This window comes from Indicator indicator, chromosome 2 (genome assembly GCF_027791375.1).
Source record: "Indicator indicator isolate 239-I01 chromosome 2, UM_Iind_1.1, whole genome shotgun sequence".
Lineage (NCBI taxonomy): Eukaryota > Metazoa > Chordata > Aves > Piciformes > Indicatoridae > Indicator > Indicator indicator.
In genome coordinates this window covers 49293728-49313121 of record NC_072011.1, presented here as the reverse complement: position 1 = coordinate 49313121, position 19394 = coordinate 49293728, and the positions used below count along the sequence as shown (strand labels likewise).

Below are 19394 nucleotides of genomic sequence, written 5' to 3'. Positions count from 1 at the left end.
ATACTGTAAGGTTAAACTAGCTTGTTTACTTATTTTGCCATTGGCCAACATTCTTCTTGGCAAATATTAACTACAAGCTAAGATGGTAAACAATTCACCTTTATTTATGAAGAAGCCCTGGCTTTCGCCAAAGCCTGTTTGTACACTTGAACCCAGAACCTGCACTGTAGCCAGAAGTCGGTGAAAGCTGGTTGTATTTATGACAGCCTTAGCTGCACTGAAAAGCCCAACTGGCAAGCTGAGGAAAGTCCTGGGAGAGCTGTACCAGCTGCAGCCCGAAGCTGCAGCCTGTGAGTGAAAAGCTGCTTTGTGAATCAAGACCTTGCTGCAGTCTCTGCGCTGAGAAGCAGGCTGCCACCTGAATGCTGAGATGCTGCCACAGCCTCTGAGCTGGGAAACTCCAAGAGCCAAGTGCTAGAGACCAAGATTCATCCACCCTAGAGCAGATAGCCGCCACTGCCAAACTGCGTCAAGATTGATCTGAGAAACCACCAAATGCAAGTAGAAAAGCTGCTGCTGCTCATGCAGCCAGCAAGCAGAACTTGCTGCAGTGCCCCGCAAAACCACAAGAGAGCCCAGCCAGCAAGCAGCACCTGGCTGAGCCAAGAAACGCCGATTACCCCATGAGCGCCCAAAAGCCTTTACCAGCTGCTTAACAGGGAAGCAGAAGCTGCTCACTCTGCACCCCAGCCAGCGAATTGTGCCAGCTGCCGAGCCGTGAAAGGACCTACTGCCAAGCCATAGTGAAGTGCTGCTTTGTGAGCCTGTTGCCAGAGAGCCAAGTGAAACTGTGCCAGCTGTAGACGTAGTGCTGAGAAAAGTGGCAGCCCAGAGAAGTCACTGCAGCTTGCTCTGTGCCAAGATCCAGCTACAGCCCGTGAGCCAGGGAAGAGCCACTTTGTCCCCTCCCTACAAATCCCTTGGTGGTAAAGTTTCCCCCAAGACCACTCTTTCTCCAGTGGCAAGATTAGATTGCACCGGAAAGCAAGGTGAAAAAATTCGGAATGTTCACTCTGGTAACGAAGCCACCACATGGCACAGTGCCATCTTTGCTTTGTTTAACTGGTGCTGTGCACACCATATTTTGGATTACAAATTGCGATCCTGGAGGTTTGTTCCAAAACCAGGGACAAGTAACTTTACTAGTTGCAACAGCACCATGAATAATTGGCTTTTGCTTATAAAGTCTCTTTGTTAAGGTTTGTGCCAGCCGTATCTATAGTAGCCATAAAGTCTCCTAGCAGGCAAGCCAGCTTTTGCCATGAATCTCTTTCCTGATTTAAATTACTGTTTGCAAATTTCTGGTTTTGCTTAAACTGTTTTATGTACCCTTTTGTGAAAATTACCAACCCAAGTGAATACCCATACCTGTAAATATAAACTGTAAATAAGTTTTTGGTGAGGCTTTGTATTAATAAATAATTTATACATTTTTATTGATATCTTTGCCTGATAAATATTAGTAATTTCATAACAGTCACAGATGCAGTTTTTCCAAGGCACTATAATCTTCAGATCTCCTTGTAGCAGAGTATGTTGCCAGCTAGCCTTGCTGAACAATCCATTCATTCACACAGTGAATGCACCCAGAATTCATGCAGATGGCACCTGTAAGCAATGCCAGTCTTGGAGAGGGGCTGAGTTCAGCCAGAGTGCTGTGTATTTAACTTGGGTTTTCAGAGCTTTGGGCATTACCAAATACAGTTGCCATAGAAGTGAAATTATTTGCCAGTGTTTTAAAATTCACCATAAAACTTAGCACATGGTGAAAGGGTCCTGCATATAAAAATCTGTGAGTGGTTATCCTGTTGGAGAGATGCACTGTGTTAATCTCACTTGGGCTTTAATTGTTTGGGTTTTTTTTGGGTCTTAAAGTCTCAAGAGTGAATAAACACATTAAGATTGCTGTGAAAGACTTCGTTAACTTCAAAGATCATTTGTAGTTGCTTTTAAATGTAATACTTGATAGGAGTTGTGTAGAAGATATTATCCATCAATGTTCATCTTGCCATTTCATTACCTTTGCTTAATTCTTGTTTGCTAATAATTGTTGCAGTCTTGGAGTTGTGGCTTTTGGTGTTTATTATTATTATTTTTCTAAGTGTTTGGAAAGGATACTTAAGCATTCTGAGCTGTCATGATAAAATCAAGTGTGAATCTTTTGGTCAGCTCTATGCTGCATTCCTCCCCCTTAAAACCAAACCTAATTTATGCAGTCTAAAATCAGAATATCTTGGAAAAGGAGAAGAGTTTAAGAGTGGTGGCCACCTCCTGAAGAGGAAAGAGGATTAAAAATATATAATGATATTTGTGTGATACCATGTTGATGATTTAATTGGTTGATGCGGTTGTGTGGGGTTTTTTTACAGTTAAAGAATAAACTACTACTTTGTCAAAATTCTTTCTTGGTTACAGCATACCCTGCTTGAGTAATTAACATTTGCTAAACGACTTCTAGTTAGCAGTCTTATTAATGCAACTCGGCATTCTCTTGGCTTTCTGCAGTGCCAACAAAAGCCAACAGGATCATGAATTGCATTAATAAGGGTATCACAAGCAGGGATAAAGATGTCAGTCTCTCACTCTCCTCAGCACTGGTCAGGCTTCACCTTGAGTACTGTGTACAATTTTGGTCCCTGCTATATGAAAAGGATGTGGACAGGCTGGAAAGGGTCCAGAGAAGGGCCACAAGAATGATCAGAGGACTGGAATAACTGTTGTATGAGGGAAGGCTGGGAAAGCTGGGTTTGTTAAGCCTTGAGAGGAGAAGGCTTAGGGGAGACCTCATATCTGCAAGTATATAAAGGGTGGCTACCATGAGGAGGGGGACTCCCTTTTTACAAAGAGTCACATGGCAAAGACCAGGGGTAAAGGGAACAAGTTGCTACTGGGGAGATTCAGACTGAATGCCAGAAAAGTTTTTTTCACCATTCAAACTATTAGACATTGGAATAAACTCCCAAGGGAGGTGGTGGATTCCACTACGTTAGACAGTTTTAAGGCCCAGCTTTACAGGGTGCTGGGCCATCTCATTTAAACTATACTCTTACCCTGAAAAGTGGGGCTTAGATGTTCTTGAGGTCCCTCCCTTCCAACATGGTATTCTCTGAATCTATGAATCTTTCTGATAAGTTGGAGTTTGAATACAAGTTTTTAAAGGGTCCTTTTCAGGGACCAAAGAAGAGTAGTATGAAATTGTCATCTCTTCAGTTGTTTCTTTACCAGACCAGAGTTTTGTACAGTGACTGCTGATGTGATCCTAATTGTTTGTGCTTGAATTAAGTTGTATGTTTCAGTGAGGCAGCTGTGTTGAAAAATTTCCAAGCTGTGAGGTTTCCCTCAGTTCTGAAATTGATCCCCGTATTAATTAATACATTTTTACTGTCTTTCTGTGTTTTGGGGTTTGGTTGGTGTTTCCTATGGGGTTTTTTGAAAATTTTGTTTGTTTGCTTCGTTTTTTGTTTGTTAAATTATCCCCTATACTAAAGTAACTTTGATACCATTTTGTAGGCATACTAGAAAAAATAACATACATATGTGCAGTTTATAAAAACATGCTGTGCTTACAAACTGTCTATAAGAGTGTGACACTGTGTAGCCACGTGTCTTTCTTTATGCTGTGCTTTCATGATCTCATAAGAACTTACTGTTACTTCAAACAACTAGGGTGTACGGTAATACTTTTTCGTGAATGTGGGATTCTATCCTTTAAAACACACCAAATGATCTGAAGCTGAAGATTAACACAGCAGGTCATTTTGTAGAAGAAATGCTGTGACTTTTTAAGACAGATAGGATTTAGTGGATATTGCCCAGGATTTTGAGTTTTCGCATTTTTGGCAAAATTAGAGTGTTTTGATACATGGACTCTGTGTGTGTATGCATTTATACCTTGTGTGTTTATATATGTGTATATATACATATACACATACTTTTTGAAAAGCTTACTTTGAGCCTTACAAGCCTGATTTGTTTCTTGACTGCTGAGCAAACTCAAGTGGAAGAAGAGAGTCTGCAGATCATAGAAGGAGGGGCTGGCCACTTGGGAGGAATATAAGACTGTTGTCAGAGGATGTAGGGACGCAACTAGGAAAGCTAAGGCCTCCTTGGAATTCAACCTTGCAAGGGAGGTCAGGGACAACAAAAAGGGCTTCTTCAAATCCATTGCAGGAAAAACTATAACTAGAGGCAGTGTAGGCTCACTGCTGAATGAGGTGGGTACCTCGGTGACAGATGATAGAAGGTGGAGTTACTAAATGCTGCCTTCATCTCCATGTGTATTGCTGGAGACTGTCCTCAGCACCCCCAGAAAGAACCCTGAGGCACCAGTGGAAGGCATAACACCTTTGTCTTGTCTCAGGTGTTTTCCTTGGTTGATGAGTACTGGGTTAGGGAACAGTTAAGTAATCCAGATAACCATAAATCCATGGGTCCTGATGGCATGCATTCATGGGTGCTGAGGGAGCTGGTGGAGGTCATTACCAGAACACTCTTCACCATCTTTGGTAAGTCGTGTCAGACAGGAGAGGTGCCAGGGGACTGGAGGAAGGCAAACATCATTCCAATCTTCAAAAAGGGTAAGAAGGAGGACCCAGGCACCTATAGACCAGTCAACCTCACCTCCATCTCCAGAAAGGTAATGGAGCATCTTATCCTTGGTGCTGTCCTTCGAAATATCAGGGACAAGAGGGTTGTTAGGGGTAGTCAACATGGTTTTACCAAAGGGAAGTCATCTTTGACTGACCTGATGGCCTTTATGAGGACATAACCAGGTGGATAGATGATGGCAGAGCAGTGGATGTGATAGGGAAGGAAGATTAGTATGTGAAAACAGCTTTCCTATGGTTAAAGCTTTAAAGAAGGAGAAGTTACGAGTTGTAGTTCTGGTTTCTGGGACAGGGGAAGCAATTGTAGTTTGTATGATAAAGGATGGCAATACCGTAAGTATATATACTGCCAAGCTTTGTTGTCTCCTTTTACTGCAAGACTTCTAATTACTTTTTATTGCTGACTGATTTAATAATATAAAAAATTTTGTTGATGCCATCAGCTCAATGAAGAACTTTTTACAAAGTGTATCTAAGAGCAGAAAGGATTCTGAAGGGACAATTCATCATAGTACGGTAGAGGTTGGAAAGGACCTCCACAGAGATCATTGGGTCCAACCCCCCTGTCAAAGCAGGGTCACCTAGGGTACAGGAGCGCATCCAGGCAGCTTTTGAATGTGTCCAGAGAAAGAAACTCCACAACCTCACTGGGAAGCCTGTTCCAGTGCTCCGTCACCCTCACTGTAAAGAAGTTTCTCCTCATGTTGAGGTGCAATTTTCTATGTTCAAGCTTTCACCCGTTGTTCCTTGTCTTATTATTGCACACCACAGAAAAGAGTGTCATGAAGGGAGCCTATGCTCTGAATTATGCCCCAAATATTGACAAAACTTGTCCCAGCATGTTTTGCTCACATTCCCCCCCTTTCACCTCTCTGAAGTGGATGCTAAGCCCAGAGCAGAGTAAACAAAAGGACCAGGTGTCACCATGCTGGGGTAACAACCCTACCTGCCTTTTGTGGGGTAAACAATATCATTCATCCATCTTGTCGGATGCTTGTGCTTCTTCCAAGTTTGGACATAATTCTAACTGCATGCTTTGTCATTGGCTAAAGGTGCCTAATCAAGATTGACTATTGGCTAAATCCAAGCCATGAGTCTATTATAAATATTACCCCAACTTGTAAACAAGTTGCTCTTTGCTACTAAGCTCTTTTGCGCTGTTTGTTCTGTTGCACATGCTTTGCCTTCGTGTATGTGCTCTGCCTTTGTTTGCAGTCTGGAGAGAAGCCAGCAACCCAGGAAGTACCACCATGCCTCAGTTTATCTGGAAGCCTGCAAAGCGTCCTTTGCAAGCTGCTCTGCAACTACGGCCAGTCGTATCACAGTCCCACCGGTAAGAAGAAGCAGCCACCGCATGTTAAAGGGAACGAACCTCAGTGGGTAAGCTTACCCAGTCGGGGAGAGAACTAGCCTGAACTGTTTCGGCAGTTCTAATTGTCTGCTGCAGCCACGAGGCAGCAGACCTTTTTGAACATAAGCTACAGACCTGCAGGCCAAAGCAGTCCTTCGGGTGCCCACTCGCAAAGCAGGACCATGCCCAGCCTTGGGGAAGAAGGAGCTGCCACCTGCCGCTCCACAGCCCTGTAAGTCAAAGCTGACCTAGGGCGACTCAGAGCAACCATGCTCTGCCAGGACTGCCTGTGAGTGTCCTGGACGCTTGCTCATTTTGAGCTGAGCCAGGGGAAAAGCTGCTCTGCTCCGTGCCGCACCCCCTGCACTCTCCAGCCACCTCAGGAGGGTAACTGAACCCCCACAGTGCCCTGCTGACTCCGCAGGACTGCAGCGCCGAGGGAGCCACTTGAGAGAACCTGTCCAAGTGAACCTGCCTGATCAGCAGAAGTCTATGCTGCACCCCCTCAGAGATGGGAGAAAGATTCCTCCATGTGTCTGGAAGGGACCACCCCCAGGAGCCAGCACTGGGTCCCCACAAACCCCTGAGCTTTTGCAGTGACCAGCTACATCACCTTGGGATCCCTGGAGCCAGCCGCGGTAGCCAACACAGTAGTAACTTAGCAACCAGCTTAGCAAGTGAAACTGTATATCTTTCCAGTGTTTACCTGATTAACACCAGATTTGGTTCTGTTTAAAATCCCTGTGCATTAGCCCGCACAGTATTGTAGCCTTGTGGTTTATAAGGCAGCACCCCGGGTGTGCCTGGAGTCATAATTCATGATCATCATTGATTTAAATCTCTAAAAGGTTCCTTTAAGTTATATGTCCTGACATGTTGTCTCTTCTAGTTGTTTAGCAACCGCCAAGTGTCTTGTCAAGTTGCCATCTGGTGGACAAGTGGCAGAATTACAATGTTGGTTCTAATTGAATAACTATTTTTTTATTTTTCTAATTTGGTTCAAAAATGTTACACTGTGCCAATTTATGGGATACATTCTGTGGCCGTGCACTAGAATCTGCATATAAATATTGAGAAAAGCCCCAAAGCCCCAGGGATCTCAGTCTCTCTTCACAGGGGAGGTGCTCAAGTCGCCTAATCATCCTCATGGCTCTCCATTGGACTCTTTCCAGCAGGTCCCTGTCGCTCTTGAACTGGAGAGCCCAAAATCGGACACAGTATTCCAGGTGTGGTCTCACCAGGGCAGAGTAGAGGAGAAGAACAACCTCCCTAGACTTGCTGGACACACTTTCTTGATGTATACCAGGATACCATTTGCTCTCTTGGCCACAAGGGTGTATTGTTGTCCCATGGAGAACTTGCTGTTTACTATGACTCCAAGATCTTTCTCTGTGGAGCTGCTTTCTAGCAGGGTAGCCCCTAACCTGTACTGGTGCATGTTGTTATTCCTCCCCAGATGTAGGACCCTGCACTTGTCCTTATTGAACTTCATGAGGTTTGCCTGCACCCAGCTCTTCAGCCTGTCCAGGTCTTGTTGGATGGCTGCACAGTGTGATGCGGCATCAGCCACCTCCCCTGGTTTTGTATTGTCAGTGAACTTGCTGAGGGTACACTCAATCCAGTCATCCAGGTTGTTGATAAAGATATTGAACAAAATTGGACCCAGTACTGATCCCTGGGAAACACCCCTGAGAACAGGCCTCCAGGTTGACTGTGCCTCCAAGTTGACTGATGACAACCCTCTGAACTCTGTTGTTGAGCCAGTTTTCAATCCATCTTACAGTCTAACCCTCTATGCCACATTTCCTGAGCTTTTCTATGAGGATGTTATGGGAGATGGTATCAAAAGTCTTGATGAAGTCAGGGTATATGACATCCACTGCTCTTTCCTCGTCTACCCATTTGGTCATGGTTTCATAGAAGGCTGTTAGATTAGTCAGGCAGCATCTGCCCTTGGTAAATCCATCTTGGCTACTCCTGATAACCTTCTTGTCTTCCATGCGGTTAGAGAACCAGGATTAAATTGAAAGTGAAGACATAAAATATTTTTTTGTTAGCGGATATGTCCTGGTTCTGTCTGCAATAAGTTAATTTACTTGTTTTCCTGGTATCTGGTAAAGTACTTTGATTTTTGGATTTATTGTAAGAGTAATCCTGATAACACACTTACATTTTAGTTGTTGCTGAGCAGAGCTTACTCTAAGTCAAGGACTTTTCAGTTTCTCGTGCTACTATGCCAGCTGGGGCTACACAGGAGGCTGGGAAGGGGACACAGAAAGGACAGCGGACTCAGAAAACCCAAAAGGGTATTCCATGCTGTGATGGTACAGCCATGACACATGGCCCAGTACAAATCCAGACAGGCCTTAAGATGTCTAGACAGGTTCCTTTCTCTCCCCTCCTTCCTGCAGAAAAACAGGGCAATGCGGGAACAGGAACAAAGGGGACAGAACCCTTGCCTGCCTGGTAAACAAGATGCTTATCTGGGGTCAGAGCACTAGCTGACCACTGCTCTCCCAGATACAAGGTCCTTGCTTCTGCCTTCTATGGTCATAACCTGGCAGAACGCTTTCCATTGGGCAGCTATACGTTAGCTTCAGTGCCCCATTGGACCAGTTGACCTCTGGCATTTTGTATACATACAAGGGGCTAGGAAGCCTTGCTTCAAGCCTTGCCGCCTTGAGTAGCCCTGCCTCAAGTGCCTGGTCCAGAGCCTGAGATAAAGCCACGAGCCATACATGTGCAAGCCAGAGAAGTCATGAGCCTAGAAAGCCAGAGTCGCCGAGCCTGCTTCCTCTTGCCACCAGAATCGTGCCCTGCCTCCGTTTACCCAGGAACCATGCAAGCACCCGTCGCCAAGAACGTTGTTAACTGCCCACCATCTGCTGAAGCCAGACCAGCCTGGGACCACGTGGTAAATCTTTCTTGCCAGTGATCTGCCTTGCTGCGCTTGTGAGAGCGCCCCAAAGCTAATGCAGCAGCAACAGCAGCAGTATCCCTAATATGGGTGAAATTAGCTGTGAGTAACCAATTCACTGCCTTTTGTGTTTAACGGTTCTTATCAAGCCTCCTCCCCGCTGTAACTGAGTGCTACTTGGTCTTGGGGACCTTCTCTTTCCAAGTTGTTGCCTCCTAATTTGCATAGAATAGTTTGTAATTGCCCTGAGACTGCATAATCCATTGTAAACATATCTTCCAACCATACAAACGATCCTTTTTATGAGTTTGGCATATTTCATATTAATAAAAGGTTACTATTTTTATTAATACCCATTTGCCATATTGTTTATTAATTATTGTTGTGAGGGTAATTAATAAATAAGCCTCCCCTTGACTGCAGCACATACCATATGGCATCATGCCTAGTATATAAGCTGGGGGGAGTTGTTTGGGGGTGCCATCACTTGGAGTTAACTGGTCTAGTGGGTGGAGAGCACCCGAGTAATTAGGTATTACTTGTTATGTATATTCTCTTAGTAGTAATTTTATTTCTCTTTCCCTCTCCCTTCCACTTCTATCCTATTAAACTGCCTTTATCTCAGCCTCAATGAGTTATTTTTCCCTCCCCTGACTCTCCCCCTCTTCCCATTAGGGGAGGGAAATGAGCAAGTGGCTGTGTCATGCTGGGATTAATGAAAGGTTATTTGTATGTTGCTGAGGTATCTGAAACTTTTCCTCAACATTCATACAAGATAAATCTTGCTTAAATCTGTGTGAAGTATTTTTTTTTCCTGGGTACTATTTAATTAGAGGAAAAGATCAAAATCAGATATGTAACCTCAACATCATTGAGACCTTTGGATGTGATTTACTAGTCATTAACTCTGTTGATACCAGTTAAGAATGCTGTTTGGTGGAGAGGTTAGTGTAAATCAGGTAACCAGAGCCATTTAAGAAGAAGAAAATTTCATATTTGAATAATTCTTAGCTTTCCGATTTTATGGTGGTGGGTTGTTTTTGGTTATGTTTGATTTGGTTTTGGTGTGTTTTTGGAGTTTTTTGGTTTGGTTTGGTTTTGGTTTTGTTTTTTTTTTCATTGCATGGAAGCTGGGTAGTTCTTTGTAATTTTTAATTAGTTTCTGTGACACTTCGGGTAGGAGACTCTACCTATAGAACAATGAAGCTATAACATTGTACTGTGCTAGCCTAAATAATACTCAAAACATTCAGAATTCTAGTGTTTTTGCAAAGTGAGTGCCATTTTGGTTTAGTATGTAACAGATTTTGCAGTCTGGTAAATACAGTTTGTAGTCTCTTTTGTTTTACTTGTCCATGTAGGTAGCTAGCTCCTTTTTATTTTCCTGTCTAGGTTAGAATAGTCAAATTTTATTCTGTTACACTAATCCTTTATTTGATACTGCTCCATCTATCCCAATTATCTAAGATTGTTTAAATACATTAATAGAGGAAGTTTTAGAACGCTGTGAGAATGACAGTATTATATTTAAATCTGGAGAAGCTCTGGGTTTTTGGATACGTACCTTGTGGAAAGAACTCAAAGTTGAAACTATATTAACTTTCCAGGGAATTTTGATTATTAGTATTGGAAGAAAGGCTGAAAGGTGCAGTTACTGTTGGAGAATATATAGAAACATATCACTTCAAATCTGAATTCACTTATTTCCTAGGCAACTATGATGGAAAGGTGCCAGAAACAGTATAATGAGCTAGATGCATGTTACATGCCAGTACGCCATTTACAATAGGCAGAGAGGATTTTCCTCTGACTGGGGAGGGGGGAGGGAAGAAAAACAGGAGATAGAGAATAGATAGGCTTTTACGAGTTTGATAGTTTGTTTTTTTTTTTTTTAAGTATGGTGTCTAACACTGCTCGTCCAGTATTTTCTTTTCGGAGACTAGTCCATGAGTATGAAATTTCATATATTCATATGAAATGTTACCTGTATGTGTGACTCCAGCCATTAGATGGTTAAGATGCTGTACAAAGAAGTGTTAACGTCAGGTAGAAATTCATTCCCTCAGAAGGCATACTGGGGAGGTTAATCTTGTCTCTCCATGAAATAAAGTGACATTTTTAAAATTACCGGAAACAAGGTGTAAGGTCAGTCAATAAATGCTCTTACATTTGAGTGACAGTGAAGGAATCCCCTTGCAGTAGTTGGAGTTAATAAGGGTAGACTGTAGTGGAGAGAGAGCATACTAGAGGTATGTGGAAGAGGAGCAGACTAGAAAGGTTAACTCCTGTTCAGCATTTAAGACTACTGAAAAAATCTGTTCAAATAAAGCTGACAAACTGACTTCCCAGTATAACACAATTAATTTTCAGAAGCAAATATTCTGGATTTATCAAAGTCAAAAGCTTCAAAAAAATCTTCCAAAGACATGGTCAGGTGTAGAGAAGGTTTCATTCTTCTCTACTTCAGGAGTCTTCTCTGCTGTTGTTTATTGTGCTCAGATATTTCTTGGTTCATCTTCCCACCATTTCTCTTTGGTGGTCTGGTTCTTCTGACAGGGAGATTAAAAGAAATCTAGGAGGTTACATACTGTAGGTTAAATGAGTAGTTTAGTCCCATTTCCTGTGATATGCAATGGTAATGAGTAAGAGGTTAGCTGGGTGTTTTCTCTTAATGATCAGCTGTTAACAATTGACATCTAATGCTTACAGTTGATCTTAATGTTCATCAAAATGAACAATATTTTTTGCAATAACTTTTTATCTTGAAAACAAGGAAGCCTCTTCAAGCAATTTTTTTTCTATGTAACTGTGCTGGTCTGTTCTATGGGAAAGGGGTATTCTGGGCAGAGGTCCTATAGCTATATGTATAAGGCCCCTGGAACCTCCTGGCTATATTGATAGAAACTGAAAAATATGTGAAATGCAAAGTGATGTATGTAAGGGGTAAAAAAATATATATGATGATAAAATGGTATTTCAGCTGAAAATAATAGCATAAAAATGGCAGTTGCTAGCGGGATGATTCAGCACACAATGTTTTTCGTCCACATCTATGTGTGTTTTTTTTAAATACCATTTGGCAAAAAGTTCTGCAGCTCATTTGCAGAAAAGTTGGAAGCAGAGAAATTTTGAGGTGAAAGGGGTGTTGGGGAAGAAGGGGATGAGAAAGAGCAGAGAGAAAAGAGGTGAGGATATTGGGGTCAAACTCTCATTGTGTTATCGATGTGTTTATGTACCACTACTGAGTAATGGGAAGCTTTCTACTAGCAGCCTGCACAAAAATGTGGTAGTTAGCATTATAATGTGGCCATATTGCTTTGATGTTAATTTTGCTATTTTAAAAATATGGCAGTGTGTGTTTTACTGTAGTTTTACATTTAAAGTTTATAGTATGTCTAGATTGTTTTCTTAGAAAAAACTTAGAACTTAAAAATTTTAATTAAATAAAGTAACAGCTCTTCCTTATATTTGTGTAGGGGAAAATGCAGTGTTTCACTTCTGAATGAGACAGAATCTGTGTTGTCGTATCTGGAGAAAGAGGTAACGTGACTTCTGTTTGGGTAAATAGAGATGGATTTACGTTTTTTTTTTACATCTGTTTTTCTAATAAATGGGAATCAATACTTCTAGAAAGTCTTTTGTAGTGATAAGTTAGAATAATTCTGTTGTTGAAAATGCTGATTTTAGAAAGTGAATAAAAAAAATCAATTGACACTATAAAATGGCTTCATTATGAATATGGTTATGGAAGAATATGGTTATGAAAGAATTTCTCTTCATCTTTGTCCATTTGTAGAGAGAGCAAGAGAGGCTTCTGCAGAGGGAAGCTTAGCATAGAAGTTTAATATTAAGGGCTTTGAATTACTGTGTGGAAAGTATCTCCTCATCTTTAATTTCTTGTGGAAGGAACATAGCTTTACCAGACAGGAAAAAAAATTCCCCAAGAATTTGAAAGACAATTTTACTGCATGGTGCCTTCAAAATAATAATATTTTTCTTTGGAGTATCTTAATATAACATCAGTCACGTGGTGGTTTTTAGCTGGAATTAGCGTGTCTTTATCTAAAAGTTTCTACATGACTGATAATCATTGAGTCATAGAATGGTTTGCATTAGAAGGGACCTTAAAGATTATATAATTCCAACCTCCCTGCCATTGGCAGGAACACCTCCTACCAGGCTTCTCAAAGCCGTATCCAACCTGGCCGCCTTGAACGCTTCCAGGGTTAGAGCCTTCACAATTTCTCTGGGTATCGTGTTCCAGTGCCTCACCACCCTAATGGTGAAGAATTTATTCCTAATGATTAATTTACATCCTACTTCTTCCAGTTTGAAGCCATTATGCCTTGTTCTGTCACTACCTGATTTTGTAAAAAGTTCCTCTCCAGCTATGCTCTAGGCCCCTTTCATATATGGGAAGGCTGCTATAAGATCTCCCCAGAACCCTCATGTCTCCAGGCTGATCTCTTGCAGCCTGTCTTGATAGGAGAGGGGCTCCAGCCCTTTAATCACCTTCATGGCCCTCCTCTGGACCTGCTCTAATAGTTCCATGTTCTTGTATTAGGACACAAACTTCAGGTGGGGTCTCATGAGAGCAGAGTAGAGGGGAAGAATCACCTTCCTTGACTTGCTGGCCATACTTCTTTTGTTGCAGCCTAGGATACAGGTGTTTTTCTGGGCTGCAAACACACATTGCTGACTCATGTTAAACTTCTCATCAAATAGCACTCTGAAGTCCTTCTACTTAGGACTGCTCTCTATTTGTTCTTCACCCAGGCTCTATTTGTGCTTGAGATTGTCCCAACGTAGGTGAAGGACCTTGCACTTGGCTTTTTTCAACTTCATTAGGTTAACATTCACCCACCTCTCAAGCCTGTAAGGGTTTCCTGGGTGACATCCTTTCCCTCCAGCATGTTGACAACAACACACAGCTTAGTGTCATTCACAGATTTGCTGAGGTTGCACACAATCCCACTGACAAAGTTGTTTAACACTACTGGTCCCAGTTCTGACCCCTGAGGAATACTGCTCATCACTTGTCTCCACATCAAACCATTAATTTTAGTGCTGTCATCAAGCCAATTTGTTATGCACTGAGTGGTCCACCTATCAGATCCATGTCTTTCCAGTTTGGAGACCAGGATGTCAAGAGGTACAGTACCAAGTGCATTGCACAAATCTAGGTAGACATCAGTTGCTCTTTGCCTGTCCATCATTGCTGTTAACACTGTCACAGAAAGCCACCAAAAATGACACATGCTATTTGCCATTGGTGAAGCTCCTTGTTTTTCATGTGCCTTAGGAGAGTTTTTAGGAGGATCTGCTCCACAGTGTTGCTGGGCACTGAAGTGAAACTGACTGGCCTATAGTTTGCCTGGTCTTCCTTCTTTCCATTTTTTAAAATGGGGGTTATGTTTCCACTTTTCCAGTCAGTGGAACTTCACCAGTGTTATGATTTTTCAAATATGGTGAAAAGCAGCTTAGCTGGATGACATCAGATTCCACAGACTTGTGCACCTTCCAATTCTTTACGTGTTCTTGAACCTGATCTTCACTTACAGTGAGTAGTTTTTCCCAGTTCCTACTTTTATCTTCTGTAACTTAGGCAGCGTGGTTAGAACTCTTGCTGGTGAAGACTGAGGCAAAAAGTCATTGTGTACCTCAGCATTCTCCTTATCCCAGGTGACCAGGTCCTCTGTTTCCTTCTGGAGAGGGCCCACATTTTCCCTGGTCTGTCTTTTATCATCAGCATACCTGTAGAAGTTTTCCTTGTTGCCTTTGTTGTCCCTGGCCAGATTTAGTTCTACTTGGGCTATTGGTCAAAATGGTTATGACAACAGGACTTTCCCTATAGTTCAAGTGAGTGCAGCAAATATGCCAGTGTCACTTTTCCTGACTATTTTCAGAGACTGTTTTTTGCATTTTCCAAAGTAATCTATAGTGCAAATTCAGTATGGTAGGGATACTTAGGAGAGGAAACGTGTTAATCTCAAGAACGTGTTAACGTTAATTCTATTCAACTTAATATATTTTTGTGTATGATTCTTTTAATTATTGCTTAGTTCTGAAATAACTCTTAGCAATGAGAGATGCTCCCATTAGTCATTAGAAAAACTTACAAACATCTACATTATTTAAATACGGGTTAGCATACCAAACCTAAACCTGTGTTCTGTGAAGGTGGGCAAAGGAGGTTAGTTTAACAATTTTCAAATGGAAGGCAATACATGTTTACAATCCTCATTTTAATCAGATATTTAATCATTATGCTGTGAAAATGTCTTCTTTTTTAGGATACTTTTTTTTATTCATTGGTGTATGATCCATCACTGAAAACGCTTTTAGCAGACAAGGGAGAAATCAGAGTGGGGCCTAGATATCAAGCAGATGTGCCTGACATGCTTGCAGAAGGTAAATATATCATCTTTGATTACTAAAAAAAAAAAGTAAAAAAATCTTCATTTTGCATTATTGCTTGTGCTGACTTAGAACTAAGCTAATCAGTATAGGTGCAAAGAAAATAAAATAGTAGGTCTGAAAAAATCAGCAGATGTCAGTAGATACTATGAAGAAAGTAAGGAAGGATACTTGAATAGCTATTGAAAAGATATTGTCAGTTTCCAGTTTGTACATAATAAAATTTAGGCATTTAGTGTTTTTTCATTTACTCATAGGGTCCATTTAGTTCTTTGATATTTGCCTCATGGAAAAGAGATGTTGAGGACCAACCCATTTTGTAGAATAATGTGTTAACAAAACAAGTGAAAAAACATATTATTTCACTCCCTTTTAAAACAGAGTCTACATAGATAATGTGTGTGTCTTATTTTTAGTTATTGACTTCCATCAAAGCACCTTGTTTGTTTTGTAACAGGGCTGAAATAAATACTTAAAACTTTGTCATATCTTTCAAATAATTGGTATTTTAAATTTCTTATTTTTAATATAGCACAACTATCTTTTTCTCAGTCTTTTGCTACATAGGAAGTTTATTCTTTAAAACAAATTCTAGAGTTCGGATATTATTTATAAAGCATGAGTCACTGTCTTGTTGTTTGAAATTTTATATACTTAGTAAATTTTAAATTAAGTTTTCTGACCTCTGAGGAAAAGAAAAAGATGATTCAGCTGTTATTGTACCTTTATGTTAATCCATCCATTGTCAAACCTTTTCATTGATGAAAGTAAATCTAAAAAATATTTTAAATCAATATAATAAATTAGTCATGTCTGGAAAAACAGGATTCTGTGAAGATTTCCGATTCTTTGTATAAATTTTTCAGCCTATATTTAAAAAAAGTGGCTAATGATGTGTATGCCCAAATTATTATGCTATAATGTGTGATTTCCTATACTAAAAGCCTGGAGGAATTAAATTATAAGAAAGGATTTATACAACTTAAAAACAGTCAAAAAATGGGGTTAGTTTAATCTCATAATGGTTTTGTAAAATAGAAAGCATTGTTAGTTTTGTGCACACATAAAATACATCTTTAAATGTAGAATGTAAGGGAAATAGACCTCTTTGAAGGTTGTTGGTAGGCAAATTATATTTTTATAGAAAATCCCTGAAGCCATTCCTGGAAAAAAATAAATTAAGAAAGTATTTAGAAAAATCAAAGATTCACACATGGTCAGTTATTTTATTTTAAAAGTTTCTGACATAAAAATGCAATTCAAATAACTGAAGACATGCCAGTTCAGATTATCTTTCACAACTTGGCTAAAAAATGAGGAAAATTCTTTGAGCTGTGAAAGTTCTTCCATGTATTCTATAAACACTAAATTATTTTGATGTAAACACACTGATGTATTCTAGTAGATTAAAAAATTGGAGTGGCTTGCATTTTGTCTGTACTGTGAGGGAGGGAGAAGCTATTAGCTTCTCCTGGTCTTTGGCCAGGGGTCCTTTTGTTGTTTATTAATTGTAAATACCTGTAAATATTGTAAATACTGTATATTGTGTACATGTTCATTGCATTTCATTGTAGATTGTAGTTTTCCTTGTAAATACAGCTTTCATTTGCTCCCAGCTGAGCTGGTCTGGCAAATTTAATGTTGGGGAGAATTTTCGAGCCATCACATTAAAAAATTAGTTGGTACCTATTCAGTGTGGGGCATTACTCGATTGATTATCGCTCAGATCAAGGAAGCCAAAATTAAGCTGTTTCGGGGTTTGTGGCATTTGGTATACTCTGTGTTAAGTGTGATGTTTTATAAATGGTTTGTTTCTGCACTGATTGATCAGGTTGGCAGTATATAAGTTATTTCTTTGGTTTAAATACAAGTTAAGGAGGTTTGGTGATTACTGCCTTGGATTTGTCAGTTTGGGGGGATACAGCAATGCAACTGTGAGTCTTCTTCCTGAGTTTTTTGAATTTAGTGTTCCTGTAACTGAGAGTTATCTAGGAGATTTGAATCCTAAGGTGATCTGTTTGCTATGCCTGATTTTGTTACTTGTAGGGGTAATAATTGATCTGTTAATGGCATTGTACTGAGAGAGACATGCAGCTAACTGCTCTGTCTTAAGACGGAGGAGGAAATGTAAAAGATCTGGGTCTAATGCAAGCGATTCTAATAGCAAGGAAGACACAGAGACAGGAGAAGCTGCAGCAAGAGGCAGTAGCAGGCAGGCAGGAGTTAATGGGAAAGCTGCTTTGAACCACAGCAGTGTCGTGAAGGCATCACATGCCCAGAATTATGCCCCCTGATACCAGCTAACTTGTCCTAACATGTTCTGGGAAGTCCCCCTTCCACCCTCCTTTCAGGAGAGGAGGAACAAAAGGTTCAGGCGCCAGCCTGTCTCCTAAGGGAATAAACAACTGCGGGCACCCATCTCAATGGGATGCCTATGCTCTGTCCATCTAAGGGCATAATTCTAGCTTCACCTTTCTATAGGCGGAAGCAGGTTGTTGGCAAGTATGCCCATTGGCTAGTTTCCAGCCTTGAGTGTCTATAAGTATTGCCCCATTTTGGTGCCACGTTGCTCTCTCCTTTGCTTTCACCCATCATGCAACTCACGATTGAGTAAGCTATAAGCCTGTCACGCAAGCATACTCGGAAGCCTCTGCGAACATGGAAGCCAGCCCACGGAGTGTACATTGAGGACCTGCAAAGGATGACCCTGTCGCAGAGGCGACATAGACCCAGTCTAAAAGGACTGAAGGAAGCCCCCCAAGAGGGTAAGCTGTAACCCAAAGGGGGAAGGACTAGCCCAAGCCTGGCTGTCCAGAAACGCTGCAAGCTAATTAAGCAGCCAAATAAGCAGAAACGCATCTTGCGTGGCCCCCGCAGACCATGGGAGTGAAAGGAGCCGCCCCTTGTAGCCGCTCCGCAGCCCGTATCAGGGCGAGACACCCGGGATTTTCCCCGAGGGAAAAGAGAGAGCAAAGATTAACCTCTCCATTGAAGTCAAGGCAATGATTGTACCATTATAATTTAAATGGAAGCAGTCGCCCAGAGAAGTGGCAGTCAGCTCACCCCCCACTGGAGACCTGCCTATGGGAAAACTGCCCCGATCGTAGGGCCAAGCACCGAAAAGACCTGGCCCTCCTGAGCCGTCCTCCGGTCAGAGAGCCAGTCTTCCCCCCGCAGACCGCGGGAGAACAAAGAAGCAAACTGCCCTTCCCGCAGACCGCTGGAAAGAGAAAGCCAACCTTGCCCCCCCACAGAGCCGGGAGGGAGAAAGAAAGCGCCGCCCGAACGGGGCCAATCTCAGGCAGAAGCAGACACCCAGCGAGCCCGCGTGATCCGGCAATTTGTCTCGCTGCATGTATCTTTCGTGTGTATAACATTTAGTAACGTTCTATTCAAAACGCCCGCGCATAGCTGCGTGATATTTCCAGCTTAACCTGCCTCATGATAACGTTATAAATATCTCTTACATAGCTAGCAGCCGCAAAGCCTTGTCGAGTCTCCATCTAGTGGACAAGCGGCGGAACTGCACCCTTTCGTTCCCTTCATTAGAAATTAACTGTAAATATTATAATTGGGTATAATTGTAAATACTAAATCAGTTATGATCTATATTATTACAACCGTGCATCCGAATCAATATATATAAATTAATCAAATATTAATAATAATAAACAATAATTTCATAACTCATATTTTCATAATTCATAATTAATACTCACCATCCTCCATCCCTATTCCCCCTCTCCACGACAAGCAGACACCATGGCAGAGCTGCACCAAGACAGTGGGGGGGTGTGGCCTCTAGACCCTGAGCAAGTGGCGGCTGTGGCAGTGGCGACAGACCCCACACCAGTGCCAGTAATGGTGGCGGCAATGGCTTCACAGGTGGTGGCCATTACCGAGGCAGAAAGACTTCTGCCCACAGAGCCTGAAATGGAAGTGAGTCCAGCGGTGGCAGCAGGATCCCAAAGAGCACCCGGTGACACTGTTTCTGTGCAAGCCCCTTCTGCTTCTGCCGTTCCTGCTGTGAATTTCCATGCAGCACCAGTAAAATTGGTTGCTACTCTGGACAAGAAGCCTGACGACAAGGATCCTTCTGATC

General features: G+C 41.7%; 1 protein-coding gene across 1 annotated transcript in view; it reads left to right on the top strand.

The window, feature by feature from the left end:
- Positions 1-19394, top strand: part of MTA3 (metastasis associated 1 family member 3) — a 191717-nt gene that overhangs the window by 36849 nt on the left and 135474 nt on the right. The window contains 2 exon segments of the mRNA XM_054394131.1: positions 12352-12415; positions 15169-15286. Coding sequence (XP_054250106.1) covers positions 12352-12415; positions 15169-15286 — 182 coding nt within the window.